The sequence below is a fragment of the Pezoporus occidentalis genome, unplaced genomic scaffold (genome assembly GCF_034315485.1).
Source record: "Pezoporus occidentalis ecotype Australia unplaced genomic scaffold, CSIRO_AGI_Poc_V1 ctg168, whole genome shotgun sequence".
Classification (NCBI taxonomy): Eukaryota; Metazoa; Chordata; class Aves; order Psittaciformes; family Psittacidae; genus Pezoporus; species Pezoporus occidentalis.
Window position 1 is genome coordinate 1038071 of NW_026913510.1, and position 19461 is coordinate 1057531.

A 19461-nucleotide genomic window follows, 5' to 3' on the forward strand; every position below is an offset into this window, starting at 1 on the left:
CCCCCTTTGCATTTTAAAGCATCCATTCATAAAGTTGCAGGAGTCTGTGCACTTTAGCACTCAGTCCCACATGCCTTTTTTTTTATGCAAATACTCTTTTAAAAGGAGATTTCACAAGAATTTGATCTCTCTTGTGAATTTTGCCCCCCCCCTTTTAATATAAAAGCAAATTAATAAATACTTTGACACCTAAAAACCGTTTTGTGTAAAAAAGGAGTAATTTCTAAATAACTTCTTGCCTGAAAGGTACTAGATGAGTAGCAGAGATGTTAAATCGTGCACTCACGCAGCTGATTCAGCACAGACAATGGCCTCCACCGAGGTCTCAACTCCAGTCCATTACGGTAACTTTGTAACCTCACTTGCTGAGCGAATCTACGTTTCCCCCTGATAAGGAAAGTGCCCTTATAATCATGCTAAAATAAGGAAACAAAGCATTTGATCTGCAATTCGGGCTTTACAAGGATGCTCTAAACTGTGACACACCAGGACACTCCCTCCTGCTGCTGTTAATCGCTGGGGTTTGGTTGGGGGGGGAGGCTTTTTTGTTTGCGTGTTGGGTTTTTTACGTTCTTGGTAATTTCTTTTCAGATACAGAAATAAAACCACCAGTTTCTCCAGGCTATTTACATAAGCCAGATGCACTAATACACTTTTCAGTTATAAGCTTAAAGTTACAATACCAAAACCAGAAAAACTCTAGTCATAATACTACTTTCTTCTAAGGTAAAAAAATAGGCATTTAATGTCAAAAATGTGCAATCGCCTGAAGTCTGCTGGGCAAGAAAATCAAAGCCTAAATTTTGCCCCTTTTTGACTGATAGGGAATAGTCAAGACAACAGGCAGTTCATTCCATCCTTACAACTCAATGTATCAATTCATCAAGTTACGCATCCCTCTGCTCTGAATTTCTCACTCCACACTACTGTTGCATACATAGTACAGAAAATCAAGTAGCATCCACTAAAACAGAGCAATCCATTACAAACATTTGGTTGCTGTGGATAAGACTCATGGAATCTTTCTGGCTGGAAAAGATCTTTTAGATCATTAAGTCCAACAGTTGACCCAGCGCTGTCAAGGCCACCACTAAACCGTGTCGCTAAGCACCACATCTACATTCCTTTTAAATACCCCCAGGGATGTGGACTCCACTACTTCCTGGGCTCCCCGTTCCACTGCTTGGTCTGATCTGTTTGCTTGGACTGTATGGGACTGCAGGTGTCTTGGGGCTGGTATTTGAGGGCAGAATACAGTCAGTGTTCTAGCAACACTTTTCTATCAACATAGTCCTTTGCATCTCTAGACCACTCAGTGTTTGCTGGTCACCTTTACAGCAACAGGGTAAGTTAACTATAGGCTTTATACAGGAGACCTGGAGGTCTGAGTACTTTTACATTCACAAGTCAAATAAACTCTCTGGTTGTAGATGCTCCTGCTGCAGCAGTCACCAGTCTTGGCCACACAGCACTCATTTCAACAGGAATTTGCAGTTTATGACTCCCTGGAGAGTAAACTAGTAGATCTAATGAAACTCAGTAAAGCAACAATTTCCCCAGTAGGAATTGTCTCATCCTCATTATCTTCTAAAAGTCAGAACAGTTACTGAGTACCTCTCTCAAGGTATCTAATATTAGTACAGGTCATTGTGCATTTCTGTCATACAAAGGCAGCTGCCTGGCAGATGTTGAAGGCAAGCTGCTTTCATAGGAACACCTTAACCTGTCAATGCTGTGCACAGTAGTAGTTAAAAATTAACAAAAATTCTTCTATTATCCAGAAAAAAAAATACCATAGATTAAAGGTAAGGTCCTAAATATTTCACAACCATCCTAAGTCACCAGAAGAATATAGTGGAGGCTTCTACTTGTCCATTTTAAGATGGACAGCACAATCGCCACCCATCTGCTCAGAGGAAGACTGCTCTTCTGGCCAGTGGCACAACCTGTTCTCCTACCTGATCCAACACAGGACTTTGTATCACTGTCTTATGCCAGTCTCTGCTACTAAACCAAGAAATGATGGTGACTCTTAGTCACTTCTGCGATCCCAGCAAAAAGGTCAGAATGTCCACAAAGAGGGAAGAGAAGCAAGCATAGAAAAATCTCCATCCACAGCAGTTTTCTTTGGCACATGGAAGCAGAGCCCTAAGGTTTCTGCTTTGCTCCACCAAATAACATACAGTTATGTTTTTGAAAGACATAATATCTACATGCAGTGCTTAATGGCAGACAGATGTTCTTCTCTAATCATTAATCTGGAGCAAAGCGGAAGACTACTGGAAACATTTTTAAGATACCACCAAATAAGCAATGTTCTCCTAAAGGTTTGGAGTATTCTGTACACACTGCTTAATTTTAACTAATTGCTGTTTCCCATTAATAAGACACTACACGAGGACAAGCATTAATAGATTCTGATTCAAATGGACAATGCCGAGAAATACAAAACGGAAGCTCATTTTTATTCTTCCTTTTACACCAGTAGGGGACAAGGAAAAATAAACAAGATGCTGTACACAAACCCCCTTAGTAGACCCGAATGCGTAGTTCCTATTTAAGGATAACACAGGAGAATTTATAAGACTGTAAAAGCAAAGTTGACTTGGTAATTAAACTAAATTTAATTAAATGAAGTCTCAGCTTTAGAACTTAGTATGGTAGGTTAAGCAGAAGACATTTATTAACCTAATATTAAAGAACAAAGTACAAACCCAGTATATGAATAACCATAGCTGAAAAAACCAACAAAATAACCATAAATATTTTGTTAAATTCAGCAGGAAACTACAGATTTAACAAGCTCAAAATATCATTAGCTTATTTCTTATCTCCACATTTATCACACCAACATTTGTATTATAAATTAACAGCTGCAACCTAAAGTTGAAAACATGCCAGAAATATGTATAGGTTGTATCAATATTTGCACATGGAGCCCAGACATAAATTAGCCGACACTCCGCACGTAAAGCTTCCTCTCTGAAGTTGCAGCATTTAAAGGTTAAAGATTAGACATGCTCCCTCTTGTGTTAAACTAAGAATACACGGAATACATGCTGTTTTCTCTGACATGATAGTTGCTTGGCCATCTGTTCCATTAAGCAAAGCCTTTAACTTTGGCTACCAATGTCTGACAATCCTTCACCAATAATTCTGCAGTTTACAGACAGATACAGTCTGAGCACATAACCTGTATCCAAAATTGTTTCACATTAAATTAGCTAGTTTTGTCACAAAGGACCGTTAAGAGATTACACAAAACATAAGTGGACAAATACATCCATGACTTAGTAAATTACATGGGAAATCACAGTTCTTCAGTCCCTGTAAGCATCACAGGCATGAAGTTTGTCATGTTCAAGCTGTTCTGCAACATCAATGATATGGAATACTGAACAGCATATTTCCTTCCAAATATTAGCTTACAAAACATTTAAGACAGAGGCAACTGGAAGGATTTACAATGTCACATAATGATGTTTGTAAATACAGCAACAACTAAGTTTTCAGTCCCCTACTTGACAAGCTCAGGTGAACCGTTCCCTGCACAGAGCCTTAATGGAGTCAAAAATCCTCATTACACAAATCCTCTTGCAGAATCTGGCCCCAAGATCAAGTCTAGACATGAATGTTAATCCCAGGTGTAACTAACACAAATGTTTTACTAATATACTTTTTAAACAAAGGCTTTGCACTTGGTTTGGGCTTGGCAAATTATGTTTAGACATACATTTGCTGATGATGTTCAGTACCCGACTGAATGCTCAGAGTAAACACAAGTAAACAGTTTGTAGTCAAAAACTGAAGAGAATCTAACCCTCAAGTACATGACACTTTTATTTATCACCAGCTCTTTGTGGTGGACAGATGCTCCCCCTGCAACAGGGCCCATGCACATTGGCAATAAATAATGTTACTGAATATTCTAAGAAACACAGTTGTTAAATAGGACTTGCTCTTTCAAACCATTACATGTATTACCTGTGTTTTACCTTCCCGCAAATAGTTGTGTTTATTTTTTTCTACAGTCTTCTGCAGACCAGAAATAACATAACCACAATGTTTAGGAAAGACAGAAAACAAGCCACATCAATGGATACAGGTTTGGGGGGCTCTTTAAAGCCTGAAAACCACAACAGCACACTACCTGAAACATACCTGCTGACAACAGCAAGCACCTGCATTGAGAAACAACTTTTGCCACTGAATTCAACAGAGGCAAGTTCGTATTGCTGCATGCACAGCTTCCGATCAGTACGTTTTCACTTAGTTATGGTTCAGAACTCAGAGCTTAAAGATCTGACAAAGTGCCTCCCGTTTGACTGAGGTACCCAAAGCACAGTGAGAAGCTTCACAGAGGGCTTCCTTCAGAGGGTTATGTGTTATGGTTGACACTGCCCTCTACACATTCCCAAGAAACCAGCTTTCATGTCAATAGCCCGGGGATTAACACTCCAAAAAGTGATTTTATTCCCTCAGACACACAAGTAGAGACAGTCTGCAGGATCAACCCTCTTGGTTTTAGTACCGAAACATTCACGTATGCTCAGCAAAGGAATCACCGCTCCTTTCAACCAGTGCTTTTCACCTTACGGCCCACCAACTCCCGTGGACCGCTCGCAGGGACTGAACAGAGGTCAGCAAGACAAGCAAGCCCTTGCGGCTGGAAAGATCCACAACTCCTTCCAGATACAGCTGGGCACCGGCAAACCCGACCAACGCAAGAAATAACGAAAGAAGAAACAACTGCACCCCGCGGCTCTAAAAGCGTGGCGCTCGCCGGCACCGGCGGGTGATCAGTGCGGGGGGCGGCGGCAGCTCCGTGCCCAGCACGGAGGCGAGGGCAGCGGGGTGGGAGTTCATGTCTTCTCCCCGCTCCCCGAAGTAGCTGCAGGGCTGCTGCACCCTCCCGGCCAGGGAAGGGGAGGCGGACGTTGGGCCGGCGGGACAAGCTGCCGGGCACGCTTCTCAACGGCCGGCCGGGAGCCAACCCCCTTCCACTCCCCACCCCCCTGCCCCGCGGGGAAGGCGAGACCGGGCCGGTTGCTGAAGGAGAGAAGGAGGGAGGGAGCGGCTCCCGCCCCGCGCCTCGCCTCGCCTCACCTCGGGAAACTTAGCGCGGGGCCACCCGAGAGCGGGACCCGCCGCGGCCTCCCCCCACCCTGGCGGCGTGAGGCGACTGAGGGCCGCCCCCCCTCAGCAGTGAGGGCAAGCGGCTCCGCGGTGGGCTGGGGAAGGGATGCGGCACCGGGCGCCTCTGCCTGCCCCGGTTGAGGGAGCGCGGCGGCGAGCACGGGCGGGGAGCCCGGCACCGGGGAGAGGGAACTAAGGGAAAGGGGACTCACGCTGTGTCCGCTATTTAAACCTCTTCCCGCCGCCTGCGCCTCACTGACTCTCACTCACTCCCTCCTCCCGTAGGTAGCTCCGTCGGTCCGGGCTGGGGGAGGGCGGGGGAGGAGGAGGAGGGAGGAGGTCGGTGCCCAATCCAAGATGGCGGTGCAGGAATCAGCTGCTCAGCTCTCAATGACTTTGAAGGTGCAGGAGTATCCCACTCTCAAGGTGGGTGCCAAGCCTCCTTCTCCTCCCCTGGCACGGAGGAAGGGAGGGTAAAGCCGTTAGTGTCCCGTCGGAGCAGCGCTGAAGAGGGAGATGGGGGTTTGGCAAGCTGGTCTTCCTTAGCTTCCCCCCCCCTTCCGTCCCGCTCCCCGCCTCAGGAGCCTCCGGGGTTGGGGTGGGGAGGGATTCCCACCACGTAGTTGCCCGCCCGTCCCTGATTTCCTCCGCTTGGTGTCTCGGCTTCTGTCGCTACGGTTGCTCCCGTCCCCTCCCCCTCCGCTGAGGGAGAGGGACGTGCCTGGAATATGCCGCTCTCCACGGGTGTCTCCGTGCCCTGAGGTGAAAGGGGAGGCCCCCGGCCTCGCTGGGGACACAAAAAGGGTCGTTGAGGGCTTGTAGGAGCCGGTCAAAGCCGGGGGAGAAGTGAGGTCCTTGTGGCGAGGGGTGATGTGAGAGGGGAGTGGGGCTTGGGGGAGAGAGGGTGTAGGGGCGTGTGAGTGATGATGATGGCTCGAGAAGACCGAGGGTTTCTTTAAATGCTCATCCCAGATGATCAGCAGAATCTACGTGGCGTTGTTAGGAGACGTGTGAAAGGGGAGGGAGTGGAGGTGGTAGTAGAATATGGTTCCCTGGCTTCTTGGTCCCCCCAAAGATGGAGATGAGCTTAAAACATAAAGAGGGACAAACGCATTGGGAAAGACTGGAGGCCTGTGGAGGCGAATAAGCGGAGTACTTACAGTTTGGTAAAAGCATGGGGTGTTCGTTAAGGTCCTAGGTCTGACTGGAGGCTGGTAGTTTCCCAAGACCGCATAGGTGGTCTTTGGCTTTAACTAGGTATTGTAAAGCAAATGAAGGACTCGATGTTGAGCGTTAAGGTCATCGCCTCTGAGAACTGTTCAACTGGAAGGATGATGCTCCTAGGAATCAATGGAAACCTTTGTTTGAAGTCTTGTGTAGGCAGTAGGTCTACCACATAAATAGTGATAACTGTGGAAGGCAGCTAGGAGAAGGATCTCTGTTGCAAAATGCTTATTTAAATGTCTCTCATGTTGGCATATCAACATTTATCTATAGAAGATGTTTATGCAAAGTAAACTTTGCTGTGCCAAGATCGTGCTGTACTTTCACACATTGAGCATTGTGTGCTCTTTGCGGTGTTTGTTTTGCAGGCTTTTTAGCCGTGTTGTTCTTCTGTATATCCTCCTTCTCCACTCTCCTAGTTTCATTCTAAGGTCCAAGAAACAGAAGGACAAAGTGTCCCATTTTACTTCTGAAGGCTTCTTTCTGTCATCTTGGAGTACTTTGCAGCTGACAGCATCAAGCTTAAAATTTAAAATAGCTATGAAGAGCACTCTAGCACTTTCCACAGCCAGAACACTGTGAAGGCATTTAAAGTTAAGATCTTTTTAAGACTGTGTTTTAGATGTATTCCAGTTGTTATCACAGCTTTGCTTGTTGCATTCCTGAAAAATTACTGGCAGTGAGGATCAGTGAGGTTTTGTTTTGCTGCGTATGTCTTAAGATGAGTTGTCAAAGTGCCAGGCATTTAAAAGGTAGAGAGTATTTTGGACTAATTCTTTTATTTCCACAAGCATTCTTTTTCCCTGAAAAATCTCAACAAAAATATACATGAGAGAATGGAATGTTGTTTGTAAAGTTGGGAAGCTAAATAGTACGAGGGTGAGACATCCTTGCGCTGAAACTCTTAATTTCCTAGCAAAGGTAATGTTTGTTGATTCTTCGCAGCACCCATTCAACTTCTGGGTTGTTCCTCTAACCTTTAATAGCATTTTTCATTGTTTAAAAAAAACCTGTCAGAACAGTGTCTGCTCAAATCTTTGAATATGTCCTCTTAAATGCTCTTAACTGTGAGTCATGTATCAAAACACTTTTGGTGGTGGAGGTGAAAAAGCAGCAGGGAGAAATGAGCACTAAGGCTAAAGTCTACCAAAGTAAGTTGAGATCAAATCCCATTTTGTTCATCAGGAGGCAGGTGCCTACAAGTTTATGTGGAACTGAGCCTCTGTGAGTTTTCATTTCCAGTTTATTCCAGCACTGTGAGAAATGAATCCATAGAATTTCTACTTTTTTCTTCATTTTGTCCACCAACACAGTAGCTCAGATGGTTCTCTTGGCGCTCTGGATGCTGGTGATTTTTCCTGATGTGAGTAAAATGTAAAAGATTGGAGACTTGTGTTTATATCCTTCCTGTTTCCTCCCTCAAGCTTCCTCATGCCAACATCACTAGATAATAGTTGTGCAATAGTTCTACATTTGCAGTATGTTCCACAGAGTGCCTTTCATGTAAAAGATTGCTTAAAACTGCAAAGGGTAATCCCTTTTCCATAGCTAAACTGTAGTTGCTGCAGGAGTGGAAATGCTTCCGCCATTCTTCAACAGTTCAGCTCAGCAGAAGTAAATAGACTTGTTCAGCTGCATTTAGGGAAGCTATTTAAGTGTACAAAGTACTACTTGAGGATTTCCCTCAATCCAGTCCCTTCTCAAGGACAAGTGGTTGCCAGCTATTCTTCCTTTAAAGTGCTCTTTTCCCTTTTTTTAATTAAAAAGGCTTCTAATAGAGAACCGTGCTGGTCTCATCTGAGAATATGTAACATGAAAGCTGACAACTTAAAAATGACTGAATGCGAACATTGTTACCGTAGTTCTTAGCTGAAACGCTAATAAACAGGTGATGACAGGAAGCCAGATAATTCATTCATATTGTTAGAAGTATGAATAATCATTAAACTGAACTAGCAAACTGTATGGAGTAAGACCCTGAAAGTGGAAGGCCTGAAAGCAGGGATGATCACTTGTGAAAATATTCTTATCTGGGCTCTTCACTGGCAAACAGTTCAGGGTTAGCTGGACTGCAACTGCTTTCAGAAACAGCCGATCAGAAGGAGAGCTGTAGAAGCACAGAATGTCTGAGCACCTTTTCAGAGCTGCTGTTTGGCTTCTCTTGCTGGCAGCTGTGGCAGGGGAAATGGTGGCAGCAGATTTAATAAAATGCTGATTTCTCATGTAAATGCCATGTTTACCTGGTTGTTAAAGAGGGAAACTGGGAGGAAAATAGGATCATATGATGCATTTCTATCCTGAGTCTGTGGAATCACAGAGGAACTGAGGTTAGAAGGGATATCTGGAGACAGCCTTGTCTTACAGCCTCCCCTCAGGGTCAGCTAGAGCAGCTTGCTCAGGGCCATGTCCAGGCTGTTCTTGATTATCTCCAGGATGGAGACTCCATCCTCTCTAGTGCTATGGTATTTAAACCAAATCTTTTGTTTACATGGAATGTTCTGTATTTCAATTTATGTCCATTGCCTATTGTCCTTCTACTGGTTACTGCTGAGAGCAGTCTGGCCGCATCTCCTTTACTCCCCCCCTATTAGGTATTTATACAAATTGATGTGGCTTCTTCTGAGCCTTTTCTTCTCTAAGTTAAACAACCCCAGTGCTCTCAGCCTCTCGTATGTCAGATGCTTCACTCTGTTACTTATCTCAGTGGCCTTCTGCTGCACTTACTCCTGTATGTCCATGTTTCTTTTGTACTGGAGGCTGAGAACGGGACACAGCACTTTGGATGGGTCTAACTTATGCTGAGTAGAGGGGAAAGATCACCTTCCTTCACCTGCTGGCTGTGGTTTTCCCAGATATGCTGTTGGCCTTCTTTGGTGGAAGGGCACGTCACTGTCTCATGGGCAACCTGTCCACCAGGACCCCCAGGTCTTACTCTGCAAAGCTGCTTTCTAGGTTGTTGGTCTCCAGCACATGCTGGTGGATGTGGTTGCTCCTTCCCAACTGTAAGACTTGGCATTTCCCATTGTTGAATTTCACAAGGTTCTCATTTGTCCACTTCTCCAGCCTGTTGAGGCCTCTGCAAACGGCAGTGCAACTGTCTGGCATGAGCAGCTCCTCCCAGTTTTGTATCATCTGCAAACTTTGGAGGTGCACTCTGACCCATTATCTAGGTCACTGATGAAGATGTCAAACAGCTCAGGTCAACTTCTTTTCCCAGAAGTAGAAAAGGTGCAGGATTATTTTTTGTATAATTGGTTGCACTGCTTTATTCCCCCCCCCATTTATATGCTTCACTGTAGGTTGGTTTTGAGCATAGCTGTGGATTGTGTTATTATGAGCCATATAGTACTTTTGTCAAAACTTTGAACATACAGCAGCAAAAGTTGTTCAGTGAAAGTGGTTCAGGCGGAGCTTGAGGACAGAAGTAACAGAGCTTCCAACATCTAATGCACTGTCAGTATATCAGTGCACAAAAAACATGTATGTGGCACTTCTAGATTGTTACTTGACGTCTAAAACACTCTTCAAGTAGAAGGTTGACATGATAAGCTAAACATGGATAATGGTAATAGTCAGCTCTGTACTAACTCAGTGTGAACACTTGTATCTCACACTAAATCAGTCTTCCAGCTGAGTGCTCTGACTCACTGAGTGTGCACTGAATGTCCATACCAAGCATTCATGTGCCGCTGAATAATGCACTTCCTGTTTTGACACATTGTGCATGTCAGCAAACAAGTGTGACATCTTCTGTGCTGCTGTTGTTCTGCACAGGGCTCTGTGCACCACTCTGGTATAAGAAAAATATGATACTGTGGGAACTTCAGAAGAAGTTTGACATTGGAAAGCAGCTAAAGTAGGAGCTGGCTCCTGTGGGAACTGGTCTCTGCACCACTCCCTATAAAATACATTTTTAAGTGATTGATGAAGGAAGGCAGGAAAAGGCAATAAGGAACAGTGTGGCCATAAGCTAGAGATGTTGCTTGATCATCAGTATTCCATTGTGCCTGTAGGAAAATACTTCAAGAGAAATACTCTCAAACGTTTTACAGAAGACTTTCTGTTACTATCTTCAAAGCAAATACTTATCTGATGTTGCAATTCACAGCTGCAGTTGCAAACTTGATTTGTAGTGTTTTCACGGGACAGTGCCCTTGTGAATTTGGTTTGTGTATGTTTTCTGGTATAGAAATCATGTGCTTGGATGGTAGCTAACATGGGGTCTTTAAATGTTGACATAAGGCAAGAATATCTGTGAAAACTTTGGTTCTTTGCTTAGCGAGTGTTTTTCAAGGGCTGGGAAACGTGAGGAAAGATGAACTTCAAACATTTGCTAGATACTGTAGTAGGAGGAAAATGCTTCATAGCTCTGTGTGATAGGGTTGGAACTCTCACTAGATGACATGGACCACCCATTGTCAATTTTTCTCTCTCTAAACCTCTTCCCATGTTTTTTCAGTGCAGTAGTTCCTATATGAATCAGCACAATAGTGTACCTTTGGGGTCCACTGATTTAGGAAAGTACTGTTTTGGCAGATAGATATTTGCTAGAAGGGCATATTGGCAAAATTTGTCAGTCCTTGTAAACTTAAACTGCCTTCATTGTTCTCTTGGCCTCCCATAGCTTGCAGCCTGAAGATGCACTATATAGGAATTATTTTCTAACTCAGAATGTGAAATATGCCATATTACTTGGTCACTTACAGTCTATTACTGCTTATTTAAATAAGGCAAGTTTTTGTAAAGATATCCTTATTTTGATAACCAGTAATTTAACTGCTTTATGACCTACTTCTGATTCACCTGAGCTTTTTTCAGTGCTTTGCTGATTACCTTCAATTGTAAGAACTAAAGTACAGCAGGTATCTTGAGTAGAACTTCAGTCATCCATATATGCTGATACAGGTCTGCTGAATCAATAATCCTTAATTATTTGTCTTAGGAGAAGTGCTGTTATTTTAGCTGGAATAAGTTATTTTGGGAGTGGTCTGATTGGAAATGGGATCTCAAGCCTAAAGGCTCCAGCCAGTATCACAGTGTCTGAACTGTGCAAACACACAGGAGGACGCTAACCTCTTTAAATGAAAGAGGTGATACTGTGATTAAAATGAACAAATATTTGGAGAAGAAGGAAGGATCAAAACAAATGGACTTGCTCAAGGCACAAACCTGCTGTGTGACCTTAGCTTAGCAGCTTGACCGCTGCTCTGGGTAGGGAGGAATGTTAAGGTTTTTATTAGTACTCTTACATTTCTACTAAAAGGAGAAGAGTGAAGAAATTTCTTCTGAGGCATGAGTCCAAGATGGCAGCTGTAAGCAAGTGCATACAAAATGCCTGGTCTCTGATGTCCCCAGTGTGGCTGTAGCCAGGACTCTAAAATGGCTTTCAATTTGCTTATATAGGGATGCAAGAGAGCTTCATATAACTGTAAAATGGCTTTGTAAAGCACTTAATTCTGTAGTTGGAAGCCTTGTTCAGAAGTTCATAATGTATTCAGTAAGAAGTTTCTAGCAGTTTGTGGAAAAGGATAATATTTGGAAGGATTATAGTTACTTCTGTTGAGTAAGTATGTGTGTGGCAGATGGATAGTCCAAGTTTTCGCTGCTAATTCTCTCCTGTATTGAAGTAGCAGCTTTGAATATTATACTGCTATTTTCTTTCTAGACACATCTGCTCTAGAATGTGTGATATTGTCTTCCTAAGTTGTAAAACTGACTTGATTTTAACTAAGGGAAGCTACATTGAAACTGTTTTTAAAATGAACTGGTTTTAAGTCAAAATGATCTTGCAACTGTACTTAGGCTTATAAAATTTTCTGGTTTGATCTGTTTCTTTTCAAGAGTTTGTATTAATAATTGCACTTAATTAAACCCAAATCTAGCCTCTTATCCCTGAAAAATACTACTTCTCCTCTCTTTTAACTTTCTTTTCCTTTTCTGGTTTTGTCTAGAACATGGAAAATGATGCTAATTCAAGGGATTGATAAGAGCCACCCATCAGAAGAATTCATTCTGTGAATAAATGGTGACACATCTTACATTTTTGGATGAGTTCATTGATGAATAATGATACTGACTCAGTTCTGAAATAATCCAAGAATTACAGAGGAAGAAATAGTGTATAAAAATACAAAATTTCAATATGGAAATGCTTAATTGTTATTGGTTTGAGGGGCAGATTTGCAACTGTTTGTTGTACTCTGCCTCACTTTTCAAATAGCATCGTGCGTAACATGTCCTCTTCTGTTTTGTTGAAGGTGATCATGGTGATCCAGTTTAGTCTCAAGGAGACATCTTAATGCTCAAAGGTGTTTCTTGTTGAGTTTACCTTTTCTCTTGACACTGTTTACTAAAACTACTTAGGAGGTGCTTAGTTTTTCTTCCATGTTCTCATACTTCCTCTTTCCTTTTGCATATAGTATATGCAAAAATATTTCCTTTTGCATAACGTATAAAGTATACTTTATACTTTTTGCATAAAGTATAACTAAATTGTCTTTGCTTCTGTTTTTGTCAAAGGCAAAAACATCACTGTACTTATCACTTTCTTTTCCTTACCTGTCTGTGGCTGGGCTTAATTTTGTATAAGGGTACAATATATGGCATTTGAAAAGGCTTATTTATCCTCAAAGTCTTCAACTGAATTATCTTGGGTACCTGTAGATTCATGCAAATCTCTGGTGCTTTTCAGGTATTATAAGTTAACACAATTGAGGAAAGGAAGCACATGATTTTTCTCACCCTTGAAAGGAGGGCATAGTTCTGTAACGGTTCCCCCCACTTAATCTGGTAGGACTCTAATTTATTTTCCTTGAACCGTCTCTTTAATTCTTCTCAGTAGTTAGAGTTGCCTGACTTTATGTACCTGAAAAGATTTTTTTAAAGATCCATTTCCAATTCCCTCCTGCCCATGATCCCGTTCATTTGAAGAGATACATGATGTAGGTATTTGTTAAAATAAATGCAAATGCACACTTTATGTGGGAAGGAGTTGCTTTCAGCTGGGAGACTGTAGCATTAAAGGATGATTCACACAGACATCGGTAAAGTTGGGACATGTAGCTAAAACTTTCCTGCATATGAGTTGGTACTGCTGTCAAGTTCACAGACTCACAAAATCACAGAGTGGTTTGGGTTGGAAGAGACCTTAAGCTTATCCAGTTCCAACCCCCTGCCATGGGCAGGGACACCTTCCACTAGACCAGGTTGCTCTAAACCCCATCCAGCCTAGCCTTGAACAGTGCCAGGGATGGGGCAGCCACAACTTCACAGGAATATAAGTTGACAGCTTTACCACACCTCCTGTAAGGAAGTCTCAGATGGGATTTTGAGGAAATGGTGGTGACACAGGGAGACTTGGTCAAAATAAAAGCTGTGGCATGTGGACTATGAGGCTCAGGTGTCTTTCTGTGAGAAGTTAGACATGATGAACTTCTTTCTCCCAGGTACAGGGAGAAATTGGATGTTGTTTTCCAGAACTACAAACCTGTGTAAGAGATGATTGTTTCTGTTGTCTGTACTGTTTTCAGTGAAAATCCGTTTTCAGAAAATAACCCTTTGAAAATTCCTGTTAACAGGAGGTTGAGGAATGATTCATGGTCTTACTTTCACTACTAAATAATTCTTGCTTCAATTGTGATGACTTTTTTTGAAGTATCACTCTTAATCTATCATTTCCAGCAACAAAATGATAGCCATACAAACTGTTTTTTGCTCTGAGTCTTTCTGCTGCATCTGAATGCTTTTTATATGTAGTCACTGTGGAGGAGAAACTATTTTTGATTAATGTTGTGGTCTGAAAGAGGTTGTTAAGGTTTTAGTTTCTGGTTTTATTTGGGATGCTTTAGGCTTGAATCTGCAGAAGTGAAGAAGGAGTGTAGTCTGTATTGCAGGATGTGACTAAATCAGTTTGAGAACTGGTGTGCTAAAGGTCTAGTGTAAGGCTAGACCCTGGGGGAGGTTAAAGGCTTACGTTTTTCACAAACATTTTAATTGTGAAAGAAATATGGAATTCAGTCTTTCAGTATAACTATATACCAGTTACAAAACCTGATGGGAAGCCTCAGGCTGGTATTCAAAGTTTCACATAGTAGGCATCACACTTTGGCCCAACATACTGCACCTCTAAAGGAGTAGAAATGTAGGATGTAACGCTTATTATAAAATAAGCTTATTGGGTTTAGGGAAAAAAAATCTATTTTTCCTGAGTCCAGTCCTCTCTCTGACAAATGCTGAAATAACCTGAAAAGTTGTTTTGATAGCTGTGGAAGAAAGACAAAGTAAAAGACTGTTTCAGTGCCTCTACTTAAGTAGAATTTTTGTGATATTCTTAATACATGCAGTTGATTTATTTTTTTTTTCCCCTCCCAATCAATGGCTTATTATAAATAAAATAGTACAGTAGTACTGTCCTGACTAGTAAATAGGGAATAATGTACATCAGTTAGCATGACTTCTAAAAAGTCATGGCATACAAAGAGAGTGTTGAGGGCAAAAAAGTGGTGGTGGATTTAGTTCATAGCTTATTGGTGTTACTGAATGGATTTTTGAGATCCCTTTCCAGAAGGCAGAAGTTCTTACGTGGGTGGGTAACAAGGCAAGGTAAGAAACAAACATCAAGATTTGGTAGCTGGCCTCAGTAATGGAAGAAGGCTAGTATTAGCGTTGTGCTGGTCAGTACTGCTGATATTCAGGTGTTTGTACAGCCTGGAGGGGATAGTGAGTCCTGAAATGATCTGCTTTCCGTGATGCTACTAAGATAAGGTATTGCAGATATAACTCAAGTGTGCAGCGTTAGAGAAAAATGAGACTGAGTATTAAAATAGATGAAATTAGATATTGGCAGGTATAGTGTGATACAGTTCTTGGGTATGGTGGAAAGAAGAAATGGTCCTAATTTTATGTAGATAGCAGAGTTAGAAATGATCATCGTTGCTCAGTGGGATCTTTGGGGTTATAGTGAATATTTTTCTGGGAATGATTAGGTTAATTTGACAAATTTAGGATGGAAGGGAAGAATGGAGAGCCTCATTATGTAGCAGTGAAAATCCACAGTGGTTTCTTCTTCCGAGTAATATGAGTTACCCGTATTTTCTCCCTTCCCTCATCCTGCTGAAGGATATAGCAGAACTGGAAAATGTCTACAGAAGGGCAAGTATCATAAGAGATCTGGAATGGTTGTCTTTGAAGAATGGTTTAGAAAGAGCCTCTTCAGGCTCAAGAGACATGAGAGGCACAGAAGAAAATGAATATTCCCTCTTTTGCTTCCAAAGACAAGAACATAAAGGGTTTCAAATTAGGCCAGCAGTTGACAAGTCAAAACCAAGGAGAGTTTTCTCGCATAATGTGTGAGGCTGTGAAATGTCTCACCACAGGATACTGCAGTGCTGAAACTCTACAGGTCAACAGCAACCAGTAGAGTTCATGGATGAGAAACACCTGTGATATATAGAATTCCTATCTCTAGCTCAAGAAGTCTAAAGAGACTGTTTGGGATTAGTAACGTTGGTTTTGCCTTTCTTCAGGTCTTGTCATCTTTCTGGGTGTTTTCAGATAAAGGATAGTGACAGAAGAGGGACTTCTTGTCTTGCTATGGTGGCTAGTATTTTCGTATGGAGATGAATTTGGTGTCAAAATTAGCAGTGGGGATCTCTGATCCAGTCTCTTTCTAGATGAAATCCTAAAATTAATGTAAGGAAGGACTTCTGCAGACACTATAGTCTAGCTTTCTGCTTGAGCTGGGCTAATTTCAAAGCTAATCTGAGTTGCTCAGAGCTCTGCATAGTTCTGAAAGTTTCCAAGGGTAAAGATTCCACCACCTTTCTGGGCTGCTGTTCTAGTGTTTACCAACCTTCCTGGTTTAAAATATATTTTCCTAATGTCCAGCTGGAATTTTCTTTGCTGTCAGTTGCCAACTCTGTCTCCTTATTTTTTGCTCTGAGAAAAGTTTGGCTGGCTCTTACCTATAACCTTCACCTCTAAGTAGTGGAAGACTTCTATCAGATTGTGCCACTCCCAGCTCCATGTAGTCTTCCTTTCTGTAAGCCTGCCCCCCTTCAGCCTCTCGTTTGGATTTGGTCTCCTCAACCATTGTGGTAATAGCCTTCTGGACTCTTTCCAGTTTGTCAACATCTCTTTGGTGGGCAGGGGAAGTGACCTGAAAACCAGATTCAGTATTCCAGATGAGTGTGAGTGCTGAGCATAGAGAACAATCGCTCCTCTCAATCCACTGCCTCTAAGCCCACTAATGCAGCCTGGTATGTGATTAACTTTCATTGCCACAAGAGTCTGTTGCTGATTTGTGTCTAATCTATTGTCCATCAGAACCTCTTCATCTTTTTCTGCAGAAGTAGTCCTAGCCATTTATTCCACAGTCTGTGCTAATGGATGGGTACTTTTGCGCCAAGTACAGGGATCTGGTTTTTGCCTTGATTGCGTTTCATAAAGTTCTTGGAATGTTTCTGAATGGCAGCTCTGTCACCCAGAATTATCAAGCATTCCACCAATGTGTTGTCCTCTGTGAGCTTACTGATTGCATATTCTGTTCCATAGTGCAGATGGCTGGAGAGGATGTGTATGTTAAAGCTGATAACATTCCTCAGGAATCAGGCAGTGCTTGTAATTGGCCACTGGGTAGCTTTTAAACCACCAACCATTATTCTTTCTGGTCCCATGTACCTGTATGTCTTCAGCTTGCTTTAAAGTTTTCGTGCAAATAGTGCATCTCTTTCCAGACTCAATAGCTCATGTGTAATCAGGAAGGCTTAGTAGAAGACTTCACTATTAAAGACAGAGGCAGCATTTAGACATGAGACTTTCTGTTGTCCTTTGTTGCTAGGTCACAAACTCAATTCTGTAGATGCTTTTCCTCTTCCTTATGCTGCTCATCTGTCTATGAAGCCCTTGTAATTACAATTGAGTCTAAACTCCAGTTGAATAAAGTGGATGTGTATGTTGGCCATGATGTTAACAAGTGCTGGATTTCTAGCTGTGACTTGGAATGCTTTCCCTCCATTATGGCTGATGGACTATAGCACCTTTGTGAAGAATACCTTGCCACTATTCATATTTCTCCTGTTATCTCATATTTTCTCCCAAGCACAGCACCCTTTAGCTTTGTATGTCTTCACTTAGTTCTCAGAAACCCCAGGTGCTGAGTGAGTGACGGTGTCTGTCATGGAAGCTGCAAGTATGTGTTGAGGCTGAAACTTTGCCGCATTCTTAAGATGCCATTAAGCTGCTTAGTGGAATTCAAGGCACTAAAACCAGCATAAGAAGTCCAGTCTGGCTGTCTGGCTCCCTCCAACATAAATACCATTGAAGTAGGGTTTTTTTTTTAAGTTCTGATCACTATAATTAATGAGCTTCTATGCAGGGGGAAATGACTTGCATTCTGCTCTCCCTTTCTATGTTGTTAAAAGTGTGTTCTCAGGCATGCTTTTTTACAGTAGATTTTCTGTTTTTATATATTTGATTTATGGATGTACATAAATGTACACATAGATACACTTTAAAATCCTTAAGAAGAAGAGGAAACTTAAGAATCTCATTAAAATGTTGGTATTGAATGTGAAAACCAAGGTAGGTATGCATTGTAGGATTCTGTGTAGAAGATTGACTTAGTTTTATTTCTGTAACTTTTTTGTAGATCTTCAAGAAACACTCAGGAAGCATATACAGTTTGCAGACCATCAGGATAGAATATATGCAAGCATTGAATACTTGCTGTTTCTAGTTTTAATATGTACTCAGAAAGATTAAGAAATTGGTATCAGTAAATTAATGGCTTACTGAAAAATTTATGTTGAAGGGAATATATTTAATATCATTATTAAATTCACTATATATAAGGGTATTTCAAGTTGATTTTGATGTGACTTACTGAAAGAAATATTACCTGCAGTTGGACAGCTTAAGCAGTTTTAGCTACTCCATGGTTTTAGACCTAATCAGTGTTGCCTTCATAGCTTATTCCTGTTCATGGGCTAGAAGAACAGTGTGTTTGGGCTGAAGGCCAGGTAGCATCACAGTTGAAGTCCTAAGTGTGAGCTAAAAAAGCATCTTCTGACGTTCTTAGCTCTGCTCACCTCTTAATGTGCTGTTCTAACTTAAGTCAAATTCCTTTTCCTTAGGTTTAAGGTTGACCTGCTTTAGTACATGGTTAAGTTGAATCCTGTTTCGGCAGCTGATGAACAAAAGCAGCAGAATCTATTTAGTGACACTGAATTTAAACATGCGGCCCACATATTTTACATCTCTCCTTTATATTTTCTTGTGTGCTTATGGTATGAGCCTACTGAGGTGTGGTTTTCAAGCTCGAGTGGATGGAACAAGTTGGTATTGTGCTTCTACACAATACATTCTGGTTGATCCTTGCTGCTTTATTTCAATTTTTGTCGCTACTTAGCAGCTTAAGGTAATGCTTCCCTAGGCTGAATTCTGCAGGTCACTCTTGCCCCTGAAGAGTAAGCATGTAATCCAGGTTTGGTTACAGAGATGTCACTGGCAGTGACATAAAGTGGAAAGTGTCTAATAGACTTGTGGCAGCTGTCTGTTAGTCCAAAATGTTTGGTGTTTGCTATTTTGTACTGTGGTACCTGAAAATTAAAGTGAACCATAATTAAGAATTTTTAGGAATACATCTTCTAGAGCATTGTTCTGTTCTCCTTCCATTTACTTTCATTGTTAGGGTAAAAAAAAAAATCAGTGGTACAGTGCCTGAGGAGTTCTGCAGTAAATCAAACTAATGCTGGGAAATGGGGTTTCTTGGAGCATAGGAGCTGTATTAGTAACAAAAGAGCCAGCTGCTCAAGATGCAGAGTTGAGATAAGATGCTTTCTCAGTAAGGAATGTTCTAAATTTTGGCACTTGTAGGATCTAGTCCTGTAAGGTAAGTGTGAAAGCTGTACCTGGATATAACTTATAGTATAGCTCTGTAGTAAGAAACAAGTTCCCACGTAGATTATGAAAAACTTACTGTCAGTTTCAGTTGTAATATATTTATTTGTATTTGCTTTCAAAGTATATAGTAAACCAACTACTAGTCCCTTCCACACAGGATATTCAGATGTTTTTTGGGAGTAGGGAAAAAAATAAAGATAA

General features: G+C 41.7%; 2 protein-coding genes and 1 long non-coding RNA gene across 4 annotated transcripts in view; 2 read left to right on the forward strand and 1 right to left on the reverse strand.

Annotated features, from left to right (window-relative positions):
• The window catches only part of CTBP1 (C-terminal binding protein 1), a 249659-nt gene extending 244241 nt beyond the window's left edge, over nt 1-5418 (reverse strand). Inside the window, exon 1 of the mRNA XM_062613506.1 lies at nt 5349-5418. The gene's annotated coding sequence lies outside the window, so the exon portion shown is untranslated. The remainder of the gene's footprint in view (nt 1-5348) is intronic.
• The window catches only part of LOC134161009 (uncharacterized), a 379533-nt gene that overhangs the window by 250708 nt on the left and 109364 nt on the right, over nt 1-19461 (forward strand). The gene's annotated exons all lie outside the window — the stretch shown is intronic.
• The window catches only part of MAEA (macrophage erythroblast attacher, E3 ubiquitin ligase), a 52363-nt gene continuing 38340 nt past the window's right edge, over nt 5439-19461 (forward strand). The window contains exon 1 of one of the 2 annotated variants that reach the window (XM_062613521.1): nt 5439-5562. In XM_062613521.1, the coding sequence (XP_062469505.1) occupies nt 5494-5562 (69 nt within the window). In that variant the 5' untranslated portion in view covers nt 5439-5493. Of the gene's footprint in view, nt 5563-5879; nt 5899-19461 lie in introns of those variants that run through there. The other variant, XM_062613522.1, reaches the window with a different exon arrangement.